General features: G+C 24.8%; 3 protein-coding genes and 1 long non-coding RNA gene across 12 annotated transcripts in view; 1 reads left to right on the forward strand and 3 right to left on the reverse strand.

Annotated features, from left to right (window-relative positions):
* Positions 1–1,055, reverse strand: part of LOC107993526 (cytoplasmic dynein 2 heavy chain 1) — a 41,727-nt gene extending 40,672 nt beyond the window's left edge. Inside the window, exon 1 of the mRNA XM_028664664.2 lies at positions 414–1,055. Coding sequence (XP_028520465.2) covers positions 414–656 — 243 coding nt within the window. The 5' untranslated portion in view covers positions 657–1,055. The remainder of the gene's footprint in view (positions 1–413) is intronic.
* Positions 1,056–3,393: 2,338 nt separating this feature from the next.
* On the reverse strand, positions 3,394–6,694 carry LOC107993471 (uncharacterized). Of its 2 annotated transcripts, none has more exons than XR_001765102.3 (2): positions 6,332–6,694; positions 3,394–4,361 (listed from the first exon to the last, which is right to left on the reverse strand). It is a non-coding gene; the product is annotated as an uncharacterized LOC107993471 (long non-coding RNA). The 2 variants fall into 2 exon arrangements; XR_009829997.1 differs by having other exon boundaries at positions 5,643–6,694.
* A 104-nt stretch (positions 6,695–6,798) lies between these two features.
* LOC107993468 (uncharacterized) lies at positions 6,799–19,922 on the forward strand. Its single transcript, XM_017049886.3, has 3 exons — positions 6,799–6,988; positions 13,854–14,029; positions 16,823–19,922. The coding sequence occupies exons 2-3, from the start codon at positions 13,871–13,873 to the stop codon at positions 17,369–17,371; spliced, it is 708 nt and encodes a 235-aa protein (XP_016905375.1). The 5' UTR covers positions 6,799–6,988; positions 13,854–13,870; the 3' UTR covers positions 17,372–19,922.
* LOC107993504 (sodium- and chloride-dependent glycine transporter 1) overlaps positions 19,786–27,268 on the reverse strand; it is a 28,569-nt gene continuing 21,086 nt past the window's right edge. For all 8 annotated transcript variants that reach the window (XM_017049953.3, XM_017049951.3, XM_062075997.1 and 5 more), the window contains one exon: positions 19,786–27,172. In XM_017049953.3, the coding sequence (XP_016905442.1) occupies positions 27,006–27,172 (167 nt within the window). In that variant the 3' untranslated portion in view covers positions 19,786–27,005. The remainder of the gene's footprint in view (positions 27,173–27,268) is intronic.

Here is a 27,268-nt window from a genome sequence, read left to right on the forward strand (position 1 = left end):
ATATATATTTTATAATATAAAATATAATAGCATAAATCTTTCAGGCCAATATGTGTTCTCAGAGTTAATTCTGTAATTAATTTTTCCAAGCTAATTAAACGAATCTATTAAATTTTATGTAGTTTTTGCATGTTTGAACCATGAAGAAAATTGTAAAAAATTTATTGATATATATATTACATTCGAATATTTATTTTAAAATCATAAAACTAAAAAAAATTAACGAGTTTTATATATTTGCAATTTATATTTTAAGGTTATACGGAAATATTATAAGATTTTACGAAAATAAGAAAAAAGTTAATCAACATATAAAATAAACATCTAAAATGAATATCATAAATTCGTCACTTTTTATAAATATTTTCACAATGTGTCACAAAAACTGATTTTATCTCCAATTATTTTCTTACCTTAAAGAAAACCAATGTGTTTCTGCCAATAGGCAATTCATTGCTCAACTTCAATTGCATTTTCTTCTCTTCCTCATCAACCGGTTGTGCACACAGAATTCTGTACGAGGCTCTGTCCAAAAAATTGTCCAGCACTTCCTCTTCGTCCCTAATTGTATCATTGTCTTTTAGAGGAACGCCAAAAAAGTGGCCTGCAGTGGACACTATCAGCGATCTCCGTTTGTCAAGCACCACCATTTTCATAAATAGTGGAAATATTCTTTTAAAAACTGCGGTAATTTCGTGAAGCGAACGTTCTCGTTTACGCTTCCATTACGAAGTTTCCACGAAACGTAGACCAAATGACCATTCTTGTCGCGTGGTGATCGTTCAAGTTGTCATGACGACTCTTGGTCAACACAAACCTGCTGTCAGCCGATTCCACGTGCTGGCAGGATCGTACCTTTGTGTATTAAGCAGTGGTTGAAGCAATAAGGGTGCTATTTTTTATTATAAGCAAACTTATGAACTTGGAATTTTAAAGTATTGAATGGATTTTGTGAATAATGTATTAAACAGTGTACTAAAGAGTGCCATTTCTCTTATAAGTAATTATAAAATTTAAAATAAAAAGGTAAAAGAAATAAGATTGTTGTCATAAATAATTGTAAATTTGAAATTTTAAAGTGTTGAATGAATTTATGAATAGTATATGATTAAAGCAATAGAGGTATTATTTTTATTGTAAATAATTGTAAAGTTGGAATTTTAAAAAATTCAAAGGATTTTTATGAATAATGTACTAAACAATTAAAGTAATAGAGACGTCACGTTTTATTATAAATAATAGATCTTGGAATTTAAAGAAATTGAAAAAACTTTTATGAATAATTTATATAAATATTTGTTCAATGTTTTAGAAATTTTTATTATCTATGATAAAATTATTTCATATAATAATGATATTATTATATTTGTTATATTTGAGCATTGATTAATTAATATTTTTAATTTGATTTGAATCGTGACTGAATTAATCTGATAAAAATATATATAATAATAAATAATTTTAATATAAATATTTACTTGTTGATCATTGATTAAAAATAATCATCAATTAATTGTTTTTTCTTAATAGAAATTAAAATTATATATAATATATATAAATTTTAATTATATATTAATATTAAATCTGAAATTAGATTAAAAAATTAATATTTTGTTAAAGAGAATGCTCAGAAAGTAATTAATAAAATTAATTTAGTATATTATATTCAATGATGGAATCATAAAACGAAAGTCTGAAGTAGAAAAATTTTAATTAATTAATAAGGAATTAATCCTAATTAATACAAACAGAAAAAAAATTTATCAAGATAATAAAGAAACTTATTATAATGATAAATTATAAAATAAATTATACTTACAATAGTTTACGAAAATATATATGTATAATCCATTATTCTCTATATATTCACAGTTTTATTAAAAACGAAAAATTTATTTAAAGAATTAAAAAATTAAAAAATTAAATTTATATATTTTTAATGAAATTTTATGAATATATAATTTTTTTTAACATTCAAAGTTTTATTATTTTTTTCATAATTCTATAATACATAAAATCTCAAATTATAAAATATTCAAAATTTATTTCAAAAATTCTGTCACTTTGTTGTAAAAAATATTAGACAAAATTGTATTTAAAATTTTAGAGATTTCATTTCAACTTCCAAAAGATATTCCATCAATTAATTAAAAAAATTACTTCATGTATAATTTATTAAGCTCTTTATATACATAAATTTTTATTAAAATCAGAATTTTTGAATAAATTTCTCCGTAATATAATGTTTGCACATTTTCATACATATACTATATATTGTAGATAGAAACTTTATAAAATAACAATATTTGCTTTTATTGATGTAAATTATCATGTAACGAATTTGGCTATTACGTACATAGAAAAGTGCATTGACAATTTTTAATTAAGCATTGATTAATTATCAATTACTAGATACGTAATGCAAATAGACAAAATTACGTCAATAAAAAAATATGTGAGAGAAAAAGGATGACAGATCATTGCTCGTGATTCAACTTCTGACTCAGGTTCTTGCTACTTTGTATTTCTGACACTGTTGATATTAATTTATAATTATCATCCTAAATCCTATGATAATACAATTATCACGATAAATCTCTACTTCTCATTTTTATAAATTACGCAATAGAATATTATAAATGGACAAGTTCAAAATAATGTAAAAGTAAAAAAAAATAATAAAAAGCTGTTTAAACTTTCTTCAATATATCAATACTATTATTAAACCAAATATATTGTTTAAGATAATTTTAAGACAATTTGTTTTTGCAATTATTAAAAATTTACAAAATTAAAAATATATATATATAATAAATATAACATTAATATTATATATCTTATATATTATTATATTATTATAAATATTTTAGAAATATCTTTTCCATAAACCAAACGATCTCATTCTCTAAAAATTAAAATAATATTTTTTTTGTGTATTTCCATAATTTAAAAAAAAAAAATACTTGAATAATTAAAAAAAAATGTTCTATACTTAGATAAATACGTGTTTATAATTTTCGTAAAACACAATTCTATCCTTAAAAGTCAAAATGGCGTATGAAAAATCTTTCAATTAATAGTACCGAATAGTACTCCAACGAAAATAAATAAATAAAATTCATGGATGCACGAAGATCCCGACCATTGTTAACCGCTATTACCGCCTAATATTTGCATAATCAGATTATAAATGGCATCCACGCCTCGAATAAGCAATCAGTGTACATTCCGATGAACGAGGCCAATTTATGCGTTCACATGCATACGTATTAACTGTCCATGCATACTTCCGCCCGCAGCAAATGGCGTGTGCGATTGGAGAAGAAGGGAGTCGTGGCGGTTACCATTTATCGGAAATATAAGTGATGGAATGACGTGGTCAACGCAGATGTATCTGTTTATATGTCCTTTAATAGAATTTCATGCGTTTCTGATTACAGCATTATTGTTCGAAGAGTAATTTGTTACCGTAATTAATTAAATAAATGATTCGAAATCGTTGAATAACAATAGGGCACAATTGTCACTCGATATTCCATTAAATTACATTATAATGTAAACGTTAAATTGATGGGTTTCGTATAAATGATTTTGATGCAAAAGTTTGTCAAGAATTTATATAAGAAGAAATATGAAAATTATTAATCGTTATGTTGAAATTATTTATTAGTAGAGCATTGAATAGGAAATGATGTAAATCGTGTGACGTTTTAGTGTCTTATATATTAATCAATTACGTTTGACATTTAATAATTTTTGATATTAATATGCGTAATTACATGTTGTATATAAATACTTTCATTATCTTGATCGTTATACATTTTATATATAATTTTTTGTGTACAGGATCTTGATCGTGCAACATGATTGATCGAATGTTATCTTTACACGTCTTTTTCTTGTTGTATAATAAAATTATTTTATTGCACATGTAGAATGAAAAGAAATTATTGTTACGATACAATTTCAAAAATTGTGATTCAAAAATTGTCGAATCTTAAAAAGTCATTATAGTCATCGAGTCATAAAATATTTCGCATTTTGAAAATATTTAAGAGTAATTAAAAATTAAAATCAATAATTTACGCTTTTAATATGAAGAGAAAAAAATAAAAAATTTTAATCGAATCAGGATTCATCGATAAATAGATATGATACACGTAGTTAAAATTATATGGATTCAAATGTCATAGAAATTTTCTCACGGTGAGCTAAAATTAAAGATACACAGAGCATCCAAAAAGAAATCTCATCCGATGGGAAATCATTCGTTGTTGCATGAGAAAATCGTGTTTCTCTGTATAATCATTGAATGTCAAGGGATCTTTCTTTTATCTCATCCACAATTAAACTTGCCAAACCTGCAAAAAAAAATTTCATGTGGAATAATTGCTCTAACAATTATATTATACGTAGTTAATCGTCGTGTAATCGATGGCCATTCATATTAAAATGTTGTTATAAAATTTGTCACAGTTTTAAAAAAGAATATGAATATAAAATTTATATGAATTACTTAAAATATATTGTACAAGAAATACTTTACAAAAGCAATTATGTATCTCATAATTGTAATATTTGATATGTATTTAAAAAATTATATGATAACATTTATTAACATGAAAATAATAATAAATAATACAATTGTACAATTTCAGAAATATAATATTTGAGAACTAGAATAATTCAAATATATTTTTTTTAAATTTATATCAAAATAAATATATTAATAATATATTAATAAAATACAGATACATTAATCGACAATGAATATATTAATGTATTAATTAATATATTAAATTAAATTAAATTTAAAAAAAAAAATAATCACAAAAGATATTTGATTATTATCTCTTCTATTTTCAAAGAAAAAAATATTGCTAAAAATGAATTTTTTTATTTTATTTTCAAAACATTGAGAAATTAGAAATTATATATATTATTAATACGTTTGAAATTAGCAAATAAATGCGAAAGTAGTTCTTTCAAAGATCTTTATAAAACATATGAATAATAAATGATATCTTGAGTAAGTAATAGGTTAATGAGTAAGCTTATATAAAATTTTTTTATTATAAAAATTTAAATATTTATAATAATGTGTAATTTTATTTAAAACCTGTCGAATCGATTAAAACATATTACAACAAGTATGTTATTTCTAATTTCAATAATTTTATAGAAATATATATTCATATAAATTATCATATTTAACGAACATAAAGTAATTTATGAAATTCAAATATATGATAGTAAATCATATATCCAAATATATTTCCTCTCATCCTAAGGGAATTACAATATACATACATACACGCACACATACACACACATATAAAATAAATCTCCCTTATATTACGTTATCAACAACATTCTCCACTTAACCTTAAATCGTGTCACTTAGAGCTTACATATCTACGTGTCTGCCTTTTTATTTCATTCATTTTATTTTATTTCTTTCTCATCTATTCTATTTTATTATTCTATTTTATTACTATTTTTACTACCATATAACTATATGACTATATATATTATATAATTTCAAAAAGATCATAAGCAACTTTAAAATCGCTATTTACTATTATTTGCAATTATGTAGAAAATTTTGTAGTAAGAATATTTATTTATTTTATTATACTAACATATAAAGGAGTAATTTATGATCTATTCTATCCAAACAATGTTATATTCATTCTGTAACAATTTTTTGATACTTCTTTTTCATTTTTTCATTTCATTTTTTAGACTTTCTATATATCTCTGAAATAGAATATTATATTTATCTAATCCTAAAATGAATTGAATTGAATTTTGAATTTTTCATGATTGTGAAAAAAAATAAGATAACAAATTATTTGAATATTATAGAAAAAGAATCATGTCTCAAAAAAGATTAGAAAACACCGTTCAAACTTTATCACTAATTCAAGTATCAATTGATGCACATCAGTCTTCAATAAATTCAAACAAAATCAAAATAAACAGATCTGAGTAATCCAAATAAAATCTAAGAAACGAATTATAGATTTAAAATAATCATTCCCAATATATATATAGTGAATATATAGTGAGCATGATTGAGTGGATTCTTAATACAAAAATAAAATTAAAAACAACTTTTGACAGAAAAAATTATAATGATTGAAATTATAATAGCTACTAAGTATAATATTTATATTATTATGTAACTTATATATATATATACTTATATATACTTATATATATTCTGTAACTTTGGTTTCAATCATCCAAGGGTTGTTTTCAATTTGCGTATTCCGCAGATCTAAAAGAACTCTCTAAAGATAAATTAAGCACAATAATATCAACTCACTCGTTACACATTTTGGTTACCAATCACCATGATATGCTTATAAATAATAGATAAATTATAATCGTATACTGACATGTCACATACACTGCCATGGATGTATATATATATATATATATATATATGAAATTCAATTTAAATTCAACTAATAATAGCAATCATCTTTTGCAAATATCTTGAAAACCAAACACAAGCGGCGATTATATACATAGAGAAAAATTATTCAAAATCTTATTTTCCGTATAATATACTTAAAAATCATCGAAATCCATGAAATTTCCCTTCTTCGAATAATTATCGAAAAACATGTTTAAAAATAAACAGATGCTACTAATACACGATATTGAACCATGAAAAAACGAAGAATGAGTCCGCTTCTATGAGTCCGTTTTATATATGAGAAATTAGATGCGGCCAAGGTCACATTTACTCCACAATTTTCCTCGTTGTTCGTAAGGAATTGGCAACGTAGCGATAGATCGTTGCAACCACGGTAGAATGCGCGCCTCAGTCGAAGCGCGGACGTTGTTCCGTGCTCTTCCTTTTTCGTTTGTTTTCATTCGAATTTATTTCCATTTTTACAGGAAATCGGTTCATATTGAATCCTAGTGAATCCTTTTTCTTCGAACGCTCAATTTAACGAGTCTACGATCGTCCGAGGTAAGTCGAATGATATACTTTCGATCCTTGCATCGTGGAAATGCAATGAGAAAAATGTTTGCTCATTTGTGAATTAAAATTAATGGAAAATATAGGTTTTTTATTTTAAGATTTTATTGAGAAATGTTTATAAAATATTTGTAATATATTTGTAAATATTATTTTTATGAGCATACATAAAGCAATGAAATTTATAGATATAGAGGTATGGCATAAACATTATAGTTATAATATTTTGAATATTTTTTTTGTTTTTATGTATATTATTGTATATTATTGTGTTTATATATTTTTCATTATCTTATTTATTTATAAATTCTATATATTATTTTTTGTAAAATATATATAATTTAATAATTATGTTTCTGGATCGATTTTAATAAAAGATTTATAATAAAAATAATAGTTTATTCTTTTCTTATTGTTTGTTTGAAAAAAATTTTTCATTTTTGTAGTATTGAAAATAAAATGGAAAATCATTAGAATGAATCTCATTCATGAAATGTATTTGATTAGTAGATTTTAAAAAATGATAATATCGAAAGATCAATTATAAAATAAATTCCAAAAACTTTAATTCGTCATTAAAGTTTTCAAATCTATTTTAAAATTCAATGAAAATTTTTTCATTATATTTTTCTGTATACCAAAAATCTTACCATAACTATATTAAATATGAATTTTTTTAGTTCACGAATATTTTATTCAAGAAATTATACCGAATTAAATCACAATGATTTAAACATTTTTCTTTTTATTATCTTATAAGAATTAATATTTTCATTTTCATATTTTTATTGGTTATTTTTACATCATCGCTTATGATTTCTTCTTATACAAAATTAAGTTTCACGATATGCTTCATTTTTGATACTTTTTATACAAAAATTAAGTTCCACGATATATTTCATTTTTAAATGTGAGATTCGCGTGATACCCTAATATATTTCGCATGAATGATGAAAGTAGAGCATATCTGAAAGAGTGCTAATGTGCATCACGTACAAAGGGTCTAATGATATTATGATAAATAATCTCGCATAATTAATAGAATTGGATATTATTATTCATCAACTTGATATTATTCATCAACTTCCATGTTTTCCATTTTACCATAAATAAATAATGAATCATCGATAAAGGAACCTTCAACTTGCTTGAAATGACATAGTTTTTAATTTTGATTTTTATTTTTCAATCGTTATTTGACTTTTCCTTTAAGTTGTTCTAAATAATTTTTTTAATTTAATTTAAAAATTTTATTTCTTTTTAATTTTTCTAATTTTTCTTAAATTCATCGCAAATATGAATCATTAACACAGAAATTGTCAACTTGTTAAAAAAAATTTTCGTTTCTATCATGATTTTTTAATAATTTTATTATTTTTATATCTCAATCACTATAATTTGATTTTTCTTCTTTTTATTTTTAAACGTTATTGGATCCTTGTACTTGTTATAAGAGAAGAATTGAGTATTTTTATTGTTATTAATAATAATTTCCATATTTATTTTTAATTTTATTGCAAATATGAATTATTAATGCAGGAATTGTTAATTTGTTTGAAACAATTCTTTTTCTTTTTTTTATTTTTTAAATATTATTTCAAAAATATTATAACGTGCCTAAAATATATTTATATTTCATTATTATATTTTATTGTTTTTTAATTATAATTTTTAACTATAATTTATAATTATCCTAAATAATATAATTAAAAGAAAAATATAAATCACTCTGATAATATCTATTTTGTTTAATTCATTGATTATTTTTTTAGACTTTAGAAATTTTTTTAACTAAATTATAGCGAACGATTTCAATATTCATTCTATAAAGTATTTAAAATATTTCTAAATCTTGTAATATCTTTAAAATCTACAATATTCAAACAAACGAATGATTCTATTTTTCTTTTTCTAGAATAAAATTTTTTTTAATTGATTGAATTTCATTTTCGAGTAAATCAAATTTAAAAATTTTTCAAATTCAAGTATTCCTTATAGAATACAAATAAATTATCGATGAATCTCTATACTTAAAAATAAGCGAAAAATATAAAAATAAAATTTTATCACTTAAATTTTTGTTTTTGTGAAATTCGAGATTGAACATATACAATCAAAGTGTAATTGGTGAAATTTTCAAATTTTCAATTTTCTTGAAAATTAATTTTTACATAAAAAAAATTTATTATATATTTTTTGTTTATTTTCACATATATAAATACAATAATTCATTTGTATATAATTGGAGAATAGTCAATTTGATTTGTATTTGAAAATTTTTTCAAATCAAAAAATTTATATAATAAAACATCTGTTTGAATGATTATTATATACTTATATTTTTCCATTTAAATAAATGGAAATAAATATTAATGATTTGTTTTATCTCTTTATTTAATTTCTCTTGATTTTCTTCAAATAAGTCGACATATTTATTCAGTATCTTTATTAAATTTACAAATGTTCTATTATAAATAGAAATAACTTCATTTCATTAAAAATTTATTTTTTTTTTGTTTTTTAATTTTTTTCTAAAAACATATATTTAAAAGTTATATTTAAAAGAAACAAATTAATCATTCGACAATTTATTTATATTTTCTATTTTTACTTAATCTCTATATAATATTCGAAAATAAAAATTATTGCTTATTAATATATGTTATTTTCTTAATTTTATTTCTAACATACCTAATATCATCTCAGAATAAAAAGAATAAAAATATATAAAAAAATTTTAATGATTAGATTGTTTCTTAATTTTTGTAAATAAATATAATGTTATATTTACTTACAAAAGTATTATTAATATATATCACAATGATCTATATTCTAGAATAATCAAATTTGCAATTTTTAAAATTCTAAAAAACGTTTTTTCTTAACAAATAAGCTCAATTCTATGAATTCATTATTTTTCTCTAATTATTCATATAAGTCTATTCATGTAAATATTCATCAATAATCTCAATCTTCACAGACGATTATATACGAATTTTATTTTCCTCTTTATATTTATTATTTTTTTTTCTTTTTTTTTTCGTTCTTAACAAATATATAGCGCTATAATAAATTTTTGTATACAGAATATATAAATACATATAAATTGCATATTAGCTAAGAAATGTAAAAGTTTGCATTTGTTCAATTACTGATTATAGAAACAATTGTTTGTAATTCTTATTAGCAAAATTCTATAAATAAATTTCCAAATCTTAAATTTGAAATTTAATTAATATGATATGATTTTAACATGATAATACGTTCTTATAACGATTTGAATTATTCAGAATCAATAAATTTTTTTTAAAATCATAATTTTTAAATTATGACATTTTTCTAATATAATATATAATATATATTATGTGAAATTGAATTACATTTGGTTAGTTACAATTAAAAGAGAATTTTTTTTATTTATAGAAACTGCTATATAATTACTTTCCAAATATTGAAATATTTGATAAGAATAAAATTCGTCTTTCGACGAATCTGAGCATTTTTTTTCTTTGAAAGGCAAGTTTATTGTTAACTCCATTGTCGATAACGAATCTGATATTAATTGTACAAACAAATTTTAATGGCATCGATATATAATCTGTAATACAATTGATACAATAAAATTTTAAAAAATGAAGAAATTAATGAAATTAATATACGAATATTCATTTATCAACATAAAATTATTAATCTCTATCATTGCAAGATTATAAAAATCGTATTTGTAAATGTTATTGAAATTCTTATTTATAAAGAAATTATTATAATATGAATCTATATAAGATTCATAATACTATTATCTAATTACTATTTTTATTTTTTCACGATTTACAGATTTTTTTCTTATTCAAAGTTGTACAATTTCTTTTAATCTTTAACTCTAAATAAGATTATCATGAATGAATTTTAATATTTATTAATTTATTAATATAGATTTTTATATAAATAATAAATACTCATATATCATGATATCGACATCAGTTTTGACTTCTTTCTCTCAAAATTAAATAAAATTTATTTTTTTTTTTTAACTTTCTTAACTTTCTTACATAAATTTTATTTAGAATCTATTTTTAAAATCATTTCAATATATAATTTGATTCTCTCACGAAAAAAAATTTCCCTAAATCTAATTTGATTATTATATCTAATAAGCGTATTTAGCGTTTTATAGAAATAACTTTGATAAAAAAAAAAGAGAGAAAACAATTTGAAAGCTTATATGGTAAAGTCGAAACGATATTCGGCTTGCAATTAAAATCAGTATTTCAATTGAACTTTCTCGATCAATATCCACACACAATTTTCATGGAACAGCGAACTTGCAGTAGACGATTCAGAAAATTTAAATGGGACGTGGGAAAACAAGGAAATTGTGTTCTCTCCAGCAAATCGTTGCCAGCCATCCGAAACCTTACCGAGGGCGGTCATACGTTCATTCTATTCAAGGAAATGAACACTGAAAATGAACTGAGAATTCACAGTCTTTAACATTTGACTCTCCTCATTTCTTTGTCTTAATTAATATCTACGACGTTATAACAAAAAGAAAAAAATAAAAACTCAATTGCCAATGATACATTTACAATTAATATTAATAACAATTAATATTAATATTAATAATAATCAGTTAAATAATTATTGCAATAAAAGATAATTATTTTTTTGCACAATGTCTGAATATTTATAATTTGTTGTTTTTTTAAAAACAATTTTTAGAAAAAAAGAATAGTATTCTGATTTTCAATCATATTTGTAATCTTTTCTTTCAATGAATTAGATATCAAATTCTTTAGTGAGTGTTTTATTGCTAATTCTAAATTCTGTTGAATAAACTTACTATTTGAATTTAAATGAAAATTAAGTATATAATTCATTTATAATTCATTAATTGTCTGCTTTTTATTTTATTATTACGATTATTTTCTAATTTTTTGAAAATGACAACATCAGTATTTTGAATTCAAGTATGAAACCAATAGATTTTACTTTTCAAAGGTTTTTACAATTTGAACAGAACCTTCATTATTCAAATGTTCTATTCAGCAACCATCTCTATTCGCAACATAAACATATGTCTTTTACTACAATAGAGGAAATAAAGTTTAATTTAAATTTTGACAATGAGTATATTTGCATAATATATATTATACTATTGGAACAAAATTGAAAATACTTAAGAAATTAGAAAGCAATGAGATTATTATAGAATTAATACATGTATAATATTGGAAAATTCATCAAATTATTGGCATTAAAAGAAAAGTGCATATTCCTTTATATATTAAAAAAAATTGTGCTAAATAATTTTATAATAAAAATCATTTTTAATATCTTTTATATCTCAATTTTATTGTAAATAAGTACATTATTTTTCTCAAAATATAGAATAATTCATCTCAAAAAAGTCAATGTTCGAATTATTGTCTAATTTTTGAAGTTTTTGACTAACTAAATAATGATTGAGAATATAATACGATATTCTTCAAGCAAGAATAAATCGAAAAGGAGAGTATGAAATTTCTATTTAGAAGAGTTTCTATTTAGTTTTCAAAACAGAGTTATATTCATCGCAATATTTCTCTTTCAAGAGAAGCTTGAAAACAATGATTTGAATGCAATCGTTGTTCTTTCGTCTTATTTTAAGCCATAGAATCTGCCTGATCCCTGCCTGTATTATAAATTAATTATTATTATGAATTCACTTCACTATAAATACTATTATATTTCGAACAAAATTTTCAATGAAAAGTATTACATTAATATTGAATTAGAAAGATATGTCACTAGTTAAATTTTTCACTTCTTTAATGAAAATGAAAATTGTGTTAATTTCTATTAACAATCTTTAAAAAAATATAACTATCTATATATCATATTATATTTTTAAAAAGCTCAATTAATTTGATGTAGAGTTATTTGAAAGATTATTTGAATAGCAATATAGTAGAACTGAAGCAATAAAACTGATTCTTCGATGACCAACGTTTGCTTAATCAGTAATTTCATTTATCGAGCTCGTGTTGCATATTGTTGTAAAAAAAAAAAAAAAACGACTTTCCGCGTGTTCGACCAAATAATAGATGCTGAAAGAAACGTGGAATTATGTCGCGCAATTAGCAGTGAATCACACGTCGCGCATCTAAACGATCGTAGGAGAAGTTGCGTCAAGAGACCAGCTGAGGTCGCGTAGAATTTATTATTTTTCTTGTAAATAAAAGAACAGAAAAATTTGTCTCAGATTTTTAAGAAAGATTTGCAACGAGTCTACGAATTAAAATAGATTCCAAGATCGATAAAAATTTAAATTTTTCTTAAATTTAGGAAATTTATTCTAGATTATAAATATGTAAAATTATACATTAAGGTCGATGAAAATTTTATCAAATACTTTGCAATATTAATCCTTTGCAACAACAAATTTGTAATTAAAATTAAATTATAGTAAATTAATTTTGTTATTAGTATTTTATTAGTAGTTAATAGTATGTTCAATTATTAGATTATTAAAATTTTAAAACAATATATATTCGTATCTTCAATATTTTAAAGAGACTCAAAATATTGAAGCTATTTAAACAATTTACCATAAAAAAAAATTTCTCGAAAAGAAATTATTGCAAAATATTTATTTGTTGAATTGTCTGAATCGTCCTCTTCGAATGATAATGATTACAAAATCGTTCGAAAAATTTATGAAATTCGTACATTTTTTATTAAAAAATCATTAATGTTTAAATCATTTAAATATAAAAATAAACTAACTAAAATTGCAAAATATTTTTTATAAGCTCGTAAAATTATTCATGCTTATTCTTTTTCCATTGTTATTGCTATTTAACGATCAATTTTTCAGGTAACACCGTTCTAAAAATGAATGACGAAGTGGCCAAAACACGACCAAGCATCATTATGCTGGCATTCTCAACTGTTACACACATCCTCTTATTAGCACCAGTAATATATATAGTGATTCTGTCCCTTCAACCTTTCATCTTTTTCTCCTGGCATGTTATTTGTTCAACCTTGGGAGTAAGTAGCCAATGTAATAGTCATCTTAGCCAATATTAATTGCACAATGGATAATGCACTAATGGAAACAGGTGAATCAGAAATCTAGGTGGTTGACTCCTACATTTGTAATAGTAACCCATTCTTGAAAAGTTTATTGAACGAATAATTAAGTAATGGATGAAGCAACGATTCTTGAGAAAAATCGATAAAATTGCCTTGTTTAAAATTGAAGATAAAAATTTTCAGCAATGGTTTTTTTTATTACTCAAAATGTACTAGATCTTTGTTTCATAATAATTTTTTATTTAATCGAGAAATTACGTAAATTAGTATTTTTTTTTTCGAATCGAATGTTGAAAAAGAATAATAATATATAACTTTGCAAAAAGGAAATGAGAACGTTTATTGATATCAACAATGTTTTAATTCAAATTAATCCTCTTTTGATTGATAGATCTTTTTTTTATTTGAAATAAAGCTAATTAAAAAGATGATTCGTGGAAAGTTTCGAATATGAAATATCATCTATTAGGAAATAGTTAGAACGCGGAAGATCGTTTATGTGGATAACTACAACTTTTTTCCTTTTTATGAAAGGGTGATCTATATTTCATAGTGGATAAGTAACGAAGAACGTAATATTAGATTGATTGGAAGTTGTTAAATTTTTCTTGTAAAAGAAATTCAATATATTATAACTCGGTTACTTAGATTATTATAATGAATCTATTATTATTTTTATAATAATTTAAAATTAGACTTATGAATTTTTTTTAAATTGATCAAATATATTTTATGAAGGTAAAAAATATACAATAAAAGTAACTTTATTAAATAAATTGATAATTTAGATCTCTATAAAATATTTGATTAAAATAATATATTAGATATTGAAAAATAATATTTTATATATATAATGAAATTATTTCTTTATATGTATGTAAATAGTATTAGATATATTTCTGTAAATTTATATATAAAATCTTAAAGATAAATCATTAAAATGTCTCTAATTATTTTTCTTATAGTTATTATATTTGAATTTAAAAATATCTTGATGTCATGACCTAATAGAGTGCATTTAATGCATACATAAAATTATGTATTATTATGTTAAATGCATAACAAAACATTAAATATTTCTTTATATTTTTGAGATACAGCATATATAATAAGATTGCAAGATTGATATCAGATTATATCGAGAGAACTGATGTTACATTATTATTTGTATCGTTTAAAAGTGCTTTTAATATTTTTAAAAATTTCATATGTAAAAGACATAAAATGTAGTAATGATTCAAAGACTTCATTTAATCATCTCAACTCTTAGATCATCGTCGTATTTGGAAGAATGCTGGCTTTTATTTATTGAGAAATGTATTGAATAATGTTCTTTAAATAAATCAAATATAGTGAATCAAGAACACATATATTCAAGAACACATATACAATATATAAAATTAAGCGAAAAATAAATTTTCAATAAAGCAAAAGAAAATCACTTGATATAATCGAAATTGGCATTAATCATCGAAATATTCGCCTATATTTTTCCTAAAAAATAGATAAATAAAGAAAAAGATAGGAACAATATCATGTTAATTCATTATCTTCTTAAAACATTGTAGGCGTTCACATATACACACCGAATTAAACGGAGAACGAATTCATCGTTGACCTAGATGGACAAATTGATTGCAACATTCCCCGAGTAAATTAAAACGATCACCATTGTTTCCAATTGCTCTGTCCATCAAAAATCCTCGAATAATAACAAACAACCAAAAAAATGATTAATAATTCTTACGAATTCTATGCAATTGTTATTACTTAGAATTTTATCCCAATATTTCATTGACTAGTTTTTTAAAGAATCAAATGACTAAATAAATTAAAGTTCATGTATATAGTCAATGATGAATTTATCATTATTGAGAGTTCAGTCATAAACGTTTCCAAAAAATTTTAAAAATCCTTAGAGAAAGCATCCCAATAATATCAATATGAAATACATTCCTTTCAATTTTTTAGTTGTTCAGCATTATGCAATCATGATCAATATTGATCATTGTTACTTCTGATCATTGATTGTTAATTCTGTAACACGAATACGATTAATATATGCACAAATAAACAATACAATAAAGTGATAAACTGATATTATTAATATATCATAATATCAATAATTTATCTAATATCTAATGAAATTAGATGAAATGTTACCAATCATTAATGTAACTACCTTCTTAAAGAATGAAATGACTAAATTAAAATTTATTTATAACAGATAAGTTTATTAATCAAAGTTCAGCCAAATTTTCTCAAAAAATCTCAATAACATCAAAAATGAGGAATATTTCTTAATTTTTTAATAGAAAATTCGTAGAGAAAATATCCCATCAACACAAAGAATAAAGAATTCCTCTTAATTTTTTAATAGAAAATTCTTAAAGAAAATATCAATATCAAAAAAAGTATGGAATTTTTTAATAGAAAATATCTAGAGAAAATATTCCAATAATATCGACAAAGAATATAAAATTCCTTTTAATTTTTTAATTATACAATAATCAACTGATCCAATTAATAATGTAAACATGATTAATATATAAAAACATCAAAATATCAGCCTCTGAATAAAATTAGCTACGAAATGTTAACGAAACGTTGGGATAAAATTTCTACTGCTTATATTCTAAACGACTGAACAATTTTAAACAATAATAATTTTATAAACAATGAAATGTCATGAAAATCTGTTTTTCTTTTTCGAATTTTTACAAACAACAATTTTTCTCATTGACACAGGTCGGACTTTTGACAATGGAGGGAATATTCTGCGTTTCTGGCGACGCTTACATGAATTGGAAGGTATCCAGGATGAACAGAGGATTGATTCATTTGTTCCTTAATCTAATAGGATTGCTGCTGGTGTTGATCGGTATGGTCATCATAATAATCGGCAAGATAGAATACAAGAAATCTCACTTCGTCACGCTTCACGGGATTATCAGCTTGATCAGCATCATCTTTGCGATCCTGATAGCCGCGTCTGGCTTCGTCGTTGTCTTTGACAAATGTCTGTATCATGGTTGTATCAGACCAATAATTCTGAAAATCATGCATTCGTTCGGTGGTATTTTGGCCGCGATACTCTTGTTAGCCGGCCTGATCACCGGGATTTACACAGGATGGTGGCCTGGCACTTGCCTTGGAAGAAGCCTGACGGTCGCCTCATTCGTCATTGCCGCTTGCTATATCTTTTTGAAACCGATTTTGGGTATCATTTCTAGGTGCAGAGTGCTTTTTGAAGGAGTACCTAATGACAATGAAAGAGAATTGAACAATGAGTATTGATTGTGATTTTGGAAATGATTGTTTTATTGTTTGATGTTATTGTTTGATATTATGATGGATTAGATTGGATATTGAAATTTTATATTGTAGCTAATTTTATATTGTATTGTTGATATAAGGGACTGTCTTATTTAAAATAAGATATTTAATTCTATCCTTTTGTTGTGATAGTTCTGAAAGATATAGTATATATATCTTTTTTTCTTTTTTTGTTTTTCATGCAATTTGAATTGTATGAAATGATGAATATATTGTAAAAAATATTTTTGTACCACGTTCTTTCTGTCAGATTTTAAAATCATCGTTATAATGATATTATATTTGTACGCTTTAATATAATATTCATATATATTATGCTGTGGTAATACTATACAGCATAGATAATACTATAGATAATACTAATGCACTATAATAATAATATCGTGTGCTATATTATACAGAATAATATAAGGTTAATAATACAATATATTATATTAATATTACACTGCATAATAGCAATAATAACATACATCGTGCTATAATTGTATAATTCGGTATATAATAGTAGTATTTTGTACTGTATTATTATACATAATTATTCAATATAATACTCTAACATTGTATTATCTAATGCAGTATAGTATGTGGTTATGCTATAATATAATAATATAAAATCTTTGTATATATGATATAGCATAATATTTTTAATATTTAAAACAGAAGGAAACATTTTCAAACTTTTATATAAAATTAAAGGACTTAAAGAATATGAAATTCTAATATTTAAATAATAATGTTGTTGAAAATTTATAAACTACATATAGTTAGTTGCAAAAATATTCATATATTATTTTATTAAACAATTTTGAAATGTATTTTGAAAAATCTGACTTTAATGAAAATTTTTGTGTATATAAAACATAGATTATATAACAATTTATTTTTCTTGAGTTCGAAATTAATCTTCAAGTTTTTATTATGTCTTTTTTGTATATAATTTCTGGAATATTTTTTCTATAATAATGTTATAGAGCATTAAAACTTGAATACTTTATTTAATAATAATATTTATATTTTAATATTTTATATTTTACGAAATTATTTTTAAGAAACGAAAATAGTATTAAAACTTTACATTTCTTCCAAATAATATTCTATTTAATAAAAAAATTGCTACATATATGTATAAATTATCATAGTGTATATATTTTAGTTTATTTGTTTTGATAATACTTTTCATGATAATTTATTAATTTATAATTGAATTCATACAAAGTGTATGAATACTTTTACGATTGACTATATAAATTTTCACTTTTCTATTGACAAAAAGGATTTTATTTTTTCTAAATATATACATATATGTACAATAATCAATATCAAAATTTAAAGTATATATTCAAAAACATATTCAGAATTTATTTAGAATCCGTTCAATGAACCAAATTACGATTTTCGACCAAGACTTCGATAATGACAGAAATCGATACGAAATGTCATTTTTATCAGACTATTTTGTGTCATTTTGTCACGTAATTAAATAAGATCTGATCGAATTAATCGAAACATTACTATCAACCATTGAACACGTAATCAAAATTTTTTTTAAGAGAATTGAAAATATTTTCACAAAGTTCGTACTTTTTAAAAAAAGAAAATTTTAGAACTCAAATATACATTCCGTCCTTCAATGATTGCACATTTTCTAACGATCATTGACAAATATTGTAATTCCTTAGATAATCATTGTAATATTTAAGAGGTATTTAAATAATTCAATTATTTCGCATTGAAATAAAATTCAATTCAAATTTTGATCTACGAAGTTTAATGCAAATTATGTTGATTGTAAAATCACAGTACAAAAGAGTACAAGTTTCAATTATTCATGACAATTTGAATAAGCGATATTTATTCCTCTTTAGACAAATTGAATGTATTACGTCCAAGTTTAATTTCATTATTATTCTAAGTTTTCAAAAATAAAAATAAAAAGTTTTAAAATTCCTAAGAATAGCATTTATCAAATCTTTAAAAATATTTTAATAAAAAAAGAAATTCAAAAGTAAAATTTCACTTATGTCATGGCGCTCGAGTCAACAATCCAATTTACCTACGGCGAATCAATCAAGAAGTAAGATATTTGAAATTAAATAATGCAATGTTAAATTCGCGATGAAAACAATATTTATTTCACCGTTGCTGTGTTCATCGAATTGTTACATCTAAAAAAGAAAAAAATGGGATGTCGATGCAAATGCACGAGAAAATGCTTGTATACTCACCGATAAAACAGATACATGTTTAAAATGTACAAATAAGTATTATTAAAGAATGTTTAACTGAAAGAAGGGATTTTAATATTAAACTTTAATTCGCTTAAACGTTTAATATAAGTTAGTTTAAATGAACGAATAGAGACAGTAGTGGTGGCGTTATCGTCAACCATATATATCAACACTTTATTAATTACACACGCATCATATACATATACATAGAATTTACATAATGTATATATCTTTCGCAATGCAATGTACATGTATATTAATACAATTTCTTATTCTCGATATAATTTCATCGTCTCTTAAATATCTTTTTTCTACCTCCCTAATTTCTCCTCTTCTTGGACATTTTCTTAATTCTTTCTAATCAACGTACGATAAATATTTCGAATCACGAATTGATCATTCGTGAAACTTTCCTTTCTCTCGTATTTTTTTTTTTTTTTGTTAAAATATGAAACATCATCATTTATGCAATATGTTTTACATCGTTACATTTATATTATTTGCTTTGTATACGTATATACACGATTCGACCAAAAATTTGAAATCAATACGTGAATGCATGAAAAACTTGAGAATCAAAAAAAAAAAAAAGAAATTTACTTTAGCATTCTGTCATTTCAAAATTGAATAGAATTGTAAAGAAGAAATTTCAATAACACGATTAAAAAATTGATATTGGATTTTATATATAGGAAAGTAATTCTAAATTTTTGGCCTGTTGTGTATATATGTATGTATATTTATATATGCATATGTAAATAAGTACACGTTTTGGTTTAAATTTCTCTTTTTTACGATGCTCTTTTTATAACCTGACCGTCTTATAATAATATTCACTCTTTTTCTAGTTCTGATCCACATTCGCTACACGTATCATATGTGTCTCTCGGTTTTGATTGAAAATCAAATTGGAGCATAAGTTTATTTTTATATAACAATTTTAACAAACAATACGTTAATTTTTGTAAATACTTTATCTTCGATATTAATTCTAGAAACAAACTTGTTTATGAATGTTATAAATCACATTAAGAAATCGAGAGACACAATGGTGTACCAGAATTACAACTTTTCGATATAATTTCTCCAAATAGATTCCAATTTAATTCTATTTTTCTATAATCCAACAACGATTTTCCGTAAAATCATGCTCGCCAACGTACAAAAATCTGTTTTTATTAACGAACAAATATTAATCCTATCGTTTCCACGAAATATAACACATCTTTTATCACCTACGCTATCCTCGCTCTCGAACGCTTTTCTCTTTCTCGATTAGCTCTAGGACACGTTACTTTGTACTGTTCGCTCTACTGGTTGCTCTTGGTGACGTAAAATCCGCAACGATTGTTCGATAACCGTAAATTCCTAACGATATATCAAACAAATTAAAACAATCTGTTTTTATTTTAAATATTTCCTTTTTATTTTAAATAATTTTTTAAAACACAAAATAATTTTCATAATAATAATAACAAATCAAATTATGTAAGAAATAATTTATTTAAATATTTTTGAAATTTTTATTTTTAACAAATAATAGCTGAAATTATTAAAATTATTAAAATGCAAATCGATGCAAATGGTACAAAAAGTTTTAGAATGGAACAAATAATCGAACTTATTCGCTAAATTTTTAATTACATATCATATATAACAGTTATCGGGTAAAATCTATTTATTTTATACGAAGAGAAGATTAAAAGTAATTTTTACAAATAACGCTTGAAATAAATATTCGCATCAACAAGATTTAAAAAAAAAATTCAAACGAAAATCATCCAGTCACGTTTTTAAATAAAATTACATATTTCAAATACGATCTTCTAATTATTTCTTTTCATTTTAATATCGACGTATTACCGTATTATGTTACTGATAATTCTACGTCACCTAATCTTAACCCTACCTAGGACAGTCGACCACGTGGCCTGACCGGTTTAAACCGGTAGCTAATGCTATTATTAATAATTATTATTTAATTATTATTATTACTCATTATTTTGTATAACATAACTTTTTTTCATAATAATAAATATTGTTATTGTTGTTGTTAATGACGCGCTAAATCTTTTTTTGCTTAAATTCCTTTTTAAACCTGCATTAGATTTGCCTATCTAGCCTAAGGACAATTAAATTTTCTCTCGAAAATGCTTATCTATCAGTCACCCTTTCCCACCGAATCCCAAGTATTTTTTATTTTTATCTCTATCTTTTGTCTTTTTATATATATATTATATATAATATATATTTCTCTTAATTGTATTTCTCTTAACTGATGAAATCTGTTCAAATCGATCGAACGTCATTCGTCAAGATTTCCTTATCGAAGAATTTCATTTTCCTTGATTATGTCTCGGATATGGCTAGTTGGAATGTGTTTGTCCCGCATTTTCTCGGTACACAGTTTCGTTTCTCTCTATAATTTGAATATCAGTAATGCACATGCACATGGTTAATCTAATGTCTCTCTTCGTGTGTGAACAACGAACAACAACAGAGCAATTGAAAGAAATTAACGATTCCGTCCAAGAAAGATGATACAAACGATAGATCTTCAAAGTGTATAATGCTTGATGATTATATACGTTGGTTTTTGATCGTTTGTTTATTTTGTACGTACTCGTATGATTGTAAATGGAGAATCGATAGGGCACTCGATTAATTGAAACAATTAATTGGAATTATAAATTTTCGAGGTGTTCAATATGGATCGATTCGATAAACTTTCATTGTCTTCAATACGAGGCTAATGGGCCCCGATATTGGATACGAATTCCGATCTTGGGATTCGAATATCGTTCTATTTAGAGTTTTTTGTTTTTGTGTTTTTTTTTTTTCCTCTTTTTGCCTATTTTTTTTTTCTGAAGCTCTGAGTATTAACAACGACTAGGTTTCTAAAATATTAATTAGGTCAACAAGGATCCACCTCGTACGCGGATAATGAGGATCCTCCTCCACTTATTCGTCCCTTTGAGCAAAGGATCGATGGCAAAGGACGATTAATTACTCTTAACGTCCACTTTAATCTTTTATCGTATGATTACAAGAAATGATAAAATATTTTAATACTAATAATTGCAAAAAATTTTGACTGATCGAAATTTGCAAAACAGCGTAGCCACAAAAATCTTTGGGATTTTTAAAACAATGCAATTGAAATTAAACATCACTGGGCAAAAAAATTTCCTTTTAAATCTAATGCAAACGTAAGGAATGTAAAACAAATTTTTAACTATTGAATCTATATATAATATGTGTACATATATATATAGGAATGAAAATTATTTATTAAAAAAAAGTGATGTAGAAAGGGGAAGATATGATTAAGTTAGATGTGCAATGAACGCGAATATTAGTGGACTGTTAAGAGGACAGAAAGTGGAGTTAGGCCTTTGTTATTCTAGAAAAATTACACGTACACACGTATTTTTTTCACTTTCTCCTCGCGCTCTTTCACTCATTCATCATCAACAAAACGCATCGCAAAATTCGCACAAAACGCGCACGGATGTGAGTTAACATACTTGATATTTCTCTCTCTCTCTCTCTCTCTCTCTCTCTCTCTCTTTTAATTCTTTTAAATTTGAACGCAGCGGGTTTTTCGGTAATGTTTAATTGTATCTTCACCTCCATCTGAACCTCTTACAATATATCAAACGATCGTGTATCGCATTTTTTTTTTTTTTTTAATTTTCTTATTCTCGTCTTTTGTACACGTAAATATAATAAACTATGCGACGCGTACACCAGTGTACAAGCGTCTATAAATATAATGTAATGTAAATATACATATATATATAATATGTATAATATACTATATATGTATATCTGTAACGTGTGTATACGTGTGTATATATACATATACATTGTATATATGTACGTATACACATATATACGTAAGTATACGATAAACGTTATATGATACAGCTAGCAACACTTTACAAACGGGGTCACATAAAAAATAAAGAATCACGATTTCTCACGTTTATTGACTGTGTACGTACGCGCGAAAATTGTCCACAGTGTTTGCTCACGAGACACTGCTCGGATCACTGACTTATCGTTTATTTTATAATTCCTATTTTTGGGGTCTCAAGCGACCCGAAACGTTCTCCTCGCTGACCCGTGAAACGACACAAACCTTTCCCTTCCTTCCTCCCGCTCCCTGTCTCACTTCGTGCAAAAATACCCTCCTCGTGTATTATTCAAACTCCCTTTCTTCTTTTGATTCTCCTTCTTCTTTCTTTCCCCTCTTCTTCCTTCTCTTCCTTTTTCCCCTGCGAGCAAGCAAGCTCGTTTCGCAAAAAAGTATAGTACATGTACGGCTAATATAGTCTAGGAGACTCCCTGAAATGTTTACGCGGGTGGAAAATAGATATTATCATACGGAGGCGTTGCACTTGGAATAGATCTACGAGAAAATAGAGATACATATTTTTCTTCTTTTCACGTGTGACGAGGACAGTATATTTCAAGTGTTCGTCGTCCTCCAATTGCGGATCTGATCGAATTGCGTTTTTTTTAAACGGACGAAATATATCGGGTTTAACGGATTTTTCTTTTTTTCCTCTCTTTTCTGGAATAAAAATAACAATGAAGGAAAATTTGAAAGGATTTGCAATGAACGATAAGAAAATAATGATAATGGATTGGATAAAAATGTAAACTTATATTGTTTTAAGCTTATGTCACCTGTTAATTTTTTATTTTCTATTAATTCACTTATTGTTATTCAATATTTTTAAAAGGCAAAGTGTGATATACATATACATATTTTTATCATTTTATATCATGCATGAACTTGATAACTTTTTAATTAACTTATTTGAACAGTTCCCCTTCGCAAATATGATTATCATTTTATATTAATAGAGAAAATGAAAATGGAAACCTTTCTATACATCATAGCTTAATTTATATTATATACCACAGAATTAAACTAATTTCATCCCCTTGATTCTTGTGCTTAAAATAGCCTCTGCCCACATTAATTGAAAAAATAATATACGTTTAATACAGTATGTATATTATCAAATATTTATTATTATTTTTAGCATAATTTTAGCATAATTCGATATTGATGTCTACCTACATTCTATGGAATCTATATATTATCGTAGAGTAAAAATTGATCTGTAATATTGTTACCTAGAATCTGAAATAATATTGAATAATATAATTTACATCATGTTATTAAGATCTTTACACGTCGTAATTATATTTCGTCCATTTAAATTCGCTCTTTGATCTTCCATAAATTCTTTCGATACGTTCTCCATTCTATCGTTGAACATATATATATATATATATTCTTCTGACGCTCAACAATTTAACCCTTTAAGCGTTGAAACATATTTTTATTGACTTGTCGTAAAAAGTTTCTCAATCTTACTAGTTTAGTTTAAAATCAGTTAATTAGAATATCATATTTACATAATATAAATAAAATTGATAAAAATAAAATTTCCAAAAAATTTCATTTTATGATGAATTTTAAATTGTTTTTCTGTTATTTTTTACAAAATTAATATTATACTTTGTTAAGTTAACATATTTAACTAGATACAAATTATAATTCGATAATTTCAATATTAATTAATTAATATAATAAAAAAATACTGGCCGAAAAATCATCTTAAAATTAATTGATGATGAATAAAAAAAATTTCTCTCGCGTAAAATTTAAATTTCCAAAAATCGTTTCAATTTCATTCGATCTCTCCATACTACTTCGATATGTCAACGCTGAAAGGATTAAAAAAACGATAAAAATATACTATCGCTACAAGTCTTAACAAAAATATTTTTACAATCCCTAAAGATTATTACAATCACTCGTTTGGAGGACATGGACGAGTGAACGCAGAAAGAAGGATAGCGCTAATCATCCCCCATTTTAAGAAGATTCATGCCTGTCTTCAAGACCGCATTATCGTTCCCCATCCCCTCCCTTTCCACTCTAATTTCCTCCTTTAATTTCCCCTTTTTAGAATCTTTCAATTGCTGGACAATTTTTTCCTTATTCACTCGATATACCTAGTATAGAAACATTTCGCGAGTCAACATCGAAAAAAGTACCAAACACTCGCCTTAACTAGAAACGTGCTTTACAAAAGAAACGAAATATGGCGATTAACAACGAGTATATGTACATATTCCATTATATTGTGTATATATATATATATATGTATATATCTGACGACAAAAATTGTCCAGCGGTTATGTCCAATGAAAAATTCAGCCTGAACGATACGAGAGTTGCAGTTACATGTAAAATCGCGACGAGGAGGGATTCGGATCGCGAATCCCACGATTACGATGACCGCTAAATCGAACACGCCTAAATCTCGCGCCGAAATCTCTAAATTGATCCGCTATGCAAGTTAACGTTATCTTAGATAAGATTACCTTACACAGAAGCAATACAATCGTTCGGTGATCGATCGCCCAAATAAGGGAAAATCGTTCGTTTCGCGTCTAATTTATCTTTAATTGAATTGTATATTCGCTTCGACGTGGATAAGCAATAAATAACTTTCTTCGTTAGATTAAATTAAATTTCCCTCCGCTTTACGCTCACTTCACTTTTCTCCATCTCCCCCTCCCTATCCATTCTACTCTTATGTACAATCGAAAGCAGTGGAGTAGCGTTTAATTTTTCCTATATGATTTTTATAATATCGCAGCGCGTTTTCTTATATTTTGGAGCGTCTTGCGTATTCTTCACGATTCTTTTCTCCTCGATCGATAGTTTTGATTTCTTTTTCTTTTCCTCCCCAGTTCATCATCCATTTTCACGAATCGCTAATGATCTATCTACTATTTTATAATAACGAAATTAATATTATTTTGCTAATATTAAAGGATAACAACAATTTTAATTTATCCTTAATTATACCAGTCTATGTATATATATATATATATCGTAACTACAAAAGCAAAGAACAAGGATATCAAATATATTTATATGATGAAAGAATATACGCATTTGTAAAAATTTAAATTAACAAATTACAAACGTAACGAGAGAGATATTTGAAATCGTTACATGTAATAACGAATATGATAAGTTCTGTTGGAATTCAAAATTACAATGTAATACACGACAGTGAGAGATTCGATTATATCAAAAAATACACTAACTATTCCCATCTTAAAAAAATAAATTCATAGGAATCTTTTTTTTTCGTCTTCTTCTTCTATTGGAATATTCAACGTCATTCAATGTCGTTTAACCGCCACCCGATCGATCCATCGATTTTGTTATCCTATCCGCGATATGCAACTACCTGTTATTGGCGTGTTGTGTCTTTGGCAATAGAGGTCTGGGCAGACTCGTCTTTAGAGATAAAATGAACATCGTGTCAGACTTGTTGGGATGTGATCAAGTCGGTTTTACTAGAATTCTTGAGGATCGATGGCCCAGGAAGTTTTTGAGCGGTCCCGGATGTGCTCGAGGGTTGCACCATCATTGGTTGACCGTTCACCAAGACTATGGTGTCTCTGACGGAATTATATCCTCCTGGTGGCCCTGTATTATAATTTAAATTAGCACGAGTAATTTTTAATCATCGATAATTAAAGTATTTAATTAAATGTAAGTCAGGTTTTTCGTAGTGAAATTGCA

The sequence above is a fragment of the Apis cerana genome, linkage group LG6, assembly GCF_029169275.1.
Source record: "Apis cerana isolate GH-2021 linkage group LG6, AcerK_1.0, whole genome shotgun sequence".
In the NCBI taxonomy this organism is placed as follows: Eukaryota; Metazoa; Arthropoda; class Insecta; order Hymenoptera; family Apidae; genus Apis; species Apis cerana.

Coding starts and splice junctions, on each gene's coding strand:
- LOC107993468 (XM_017049886.3), top strand. CDS start 13,871: ATGAATGACGAAGTGGCCAAAACACGACCAAGCATCATTATGCTGGCA. Junction 14,030..16,822: donor TTATTTGTTCAACCTTGGGA/GTAAGTAGCCAA, acceptor TCATTGACACAG/GTCGGACTTTTGACAATGGA.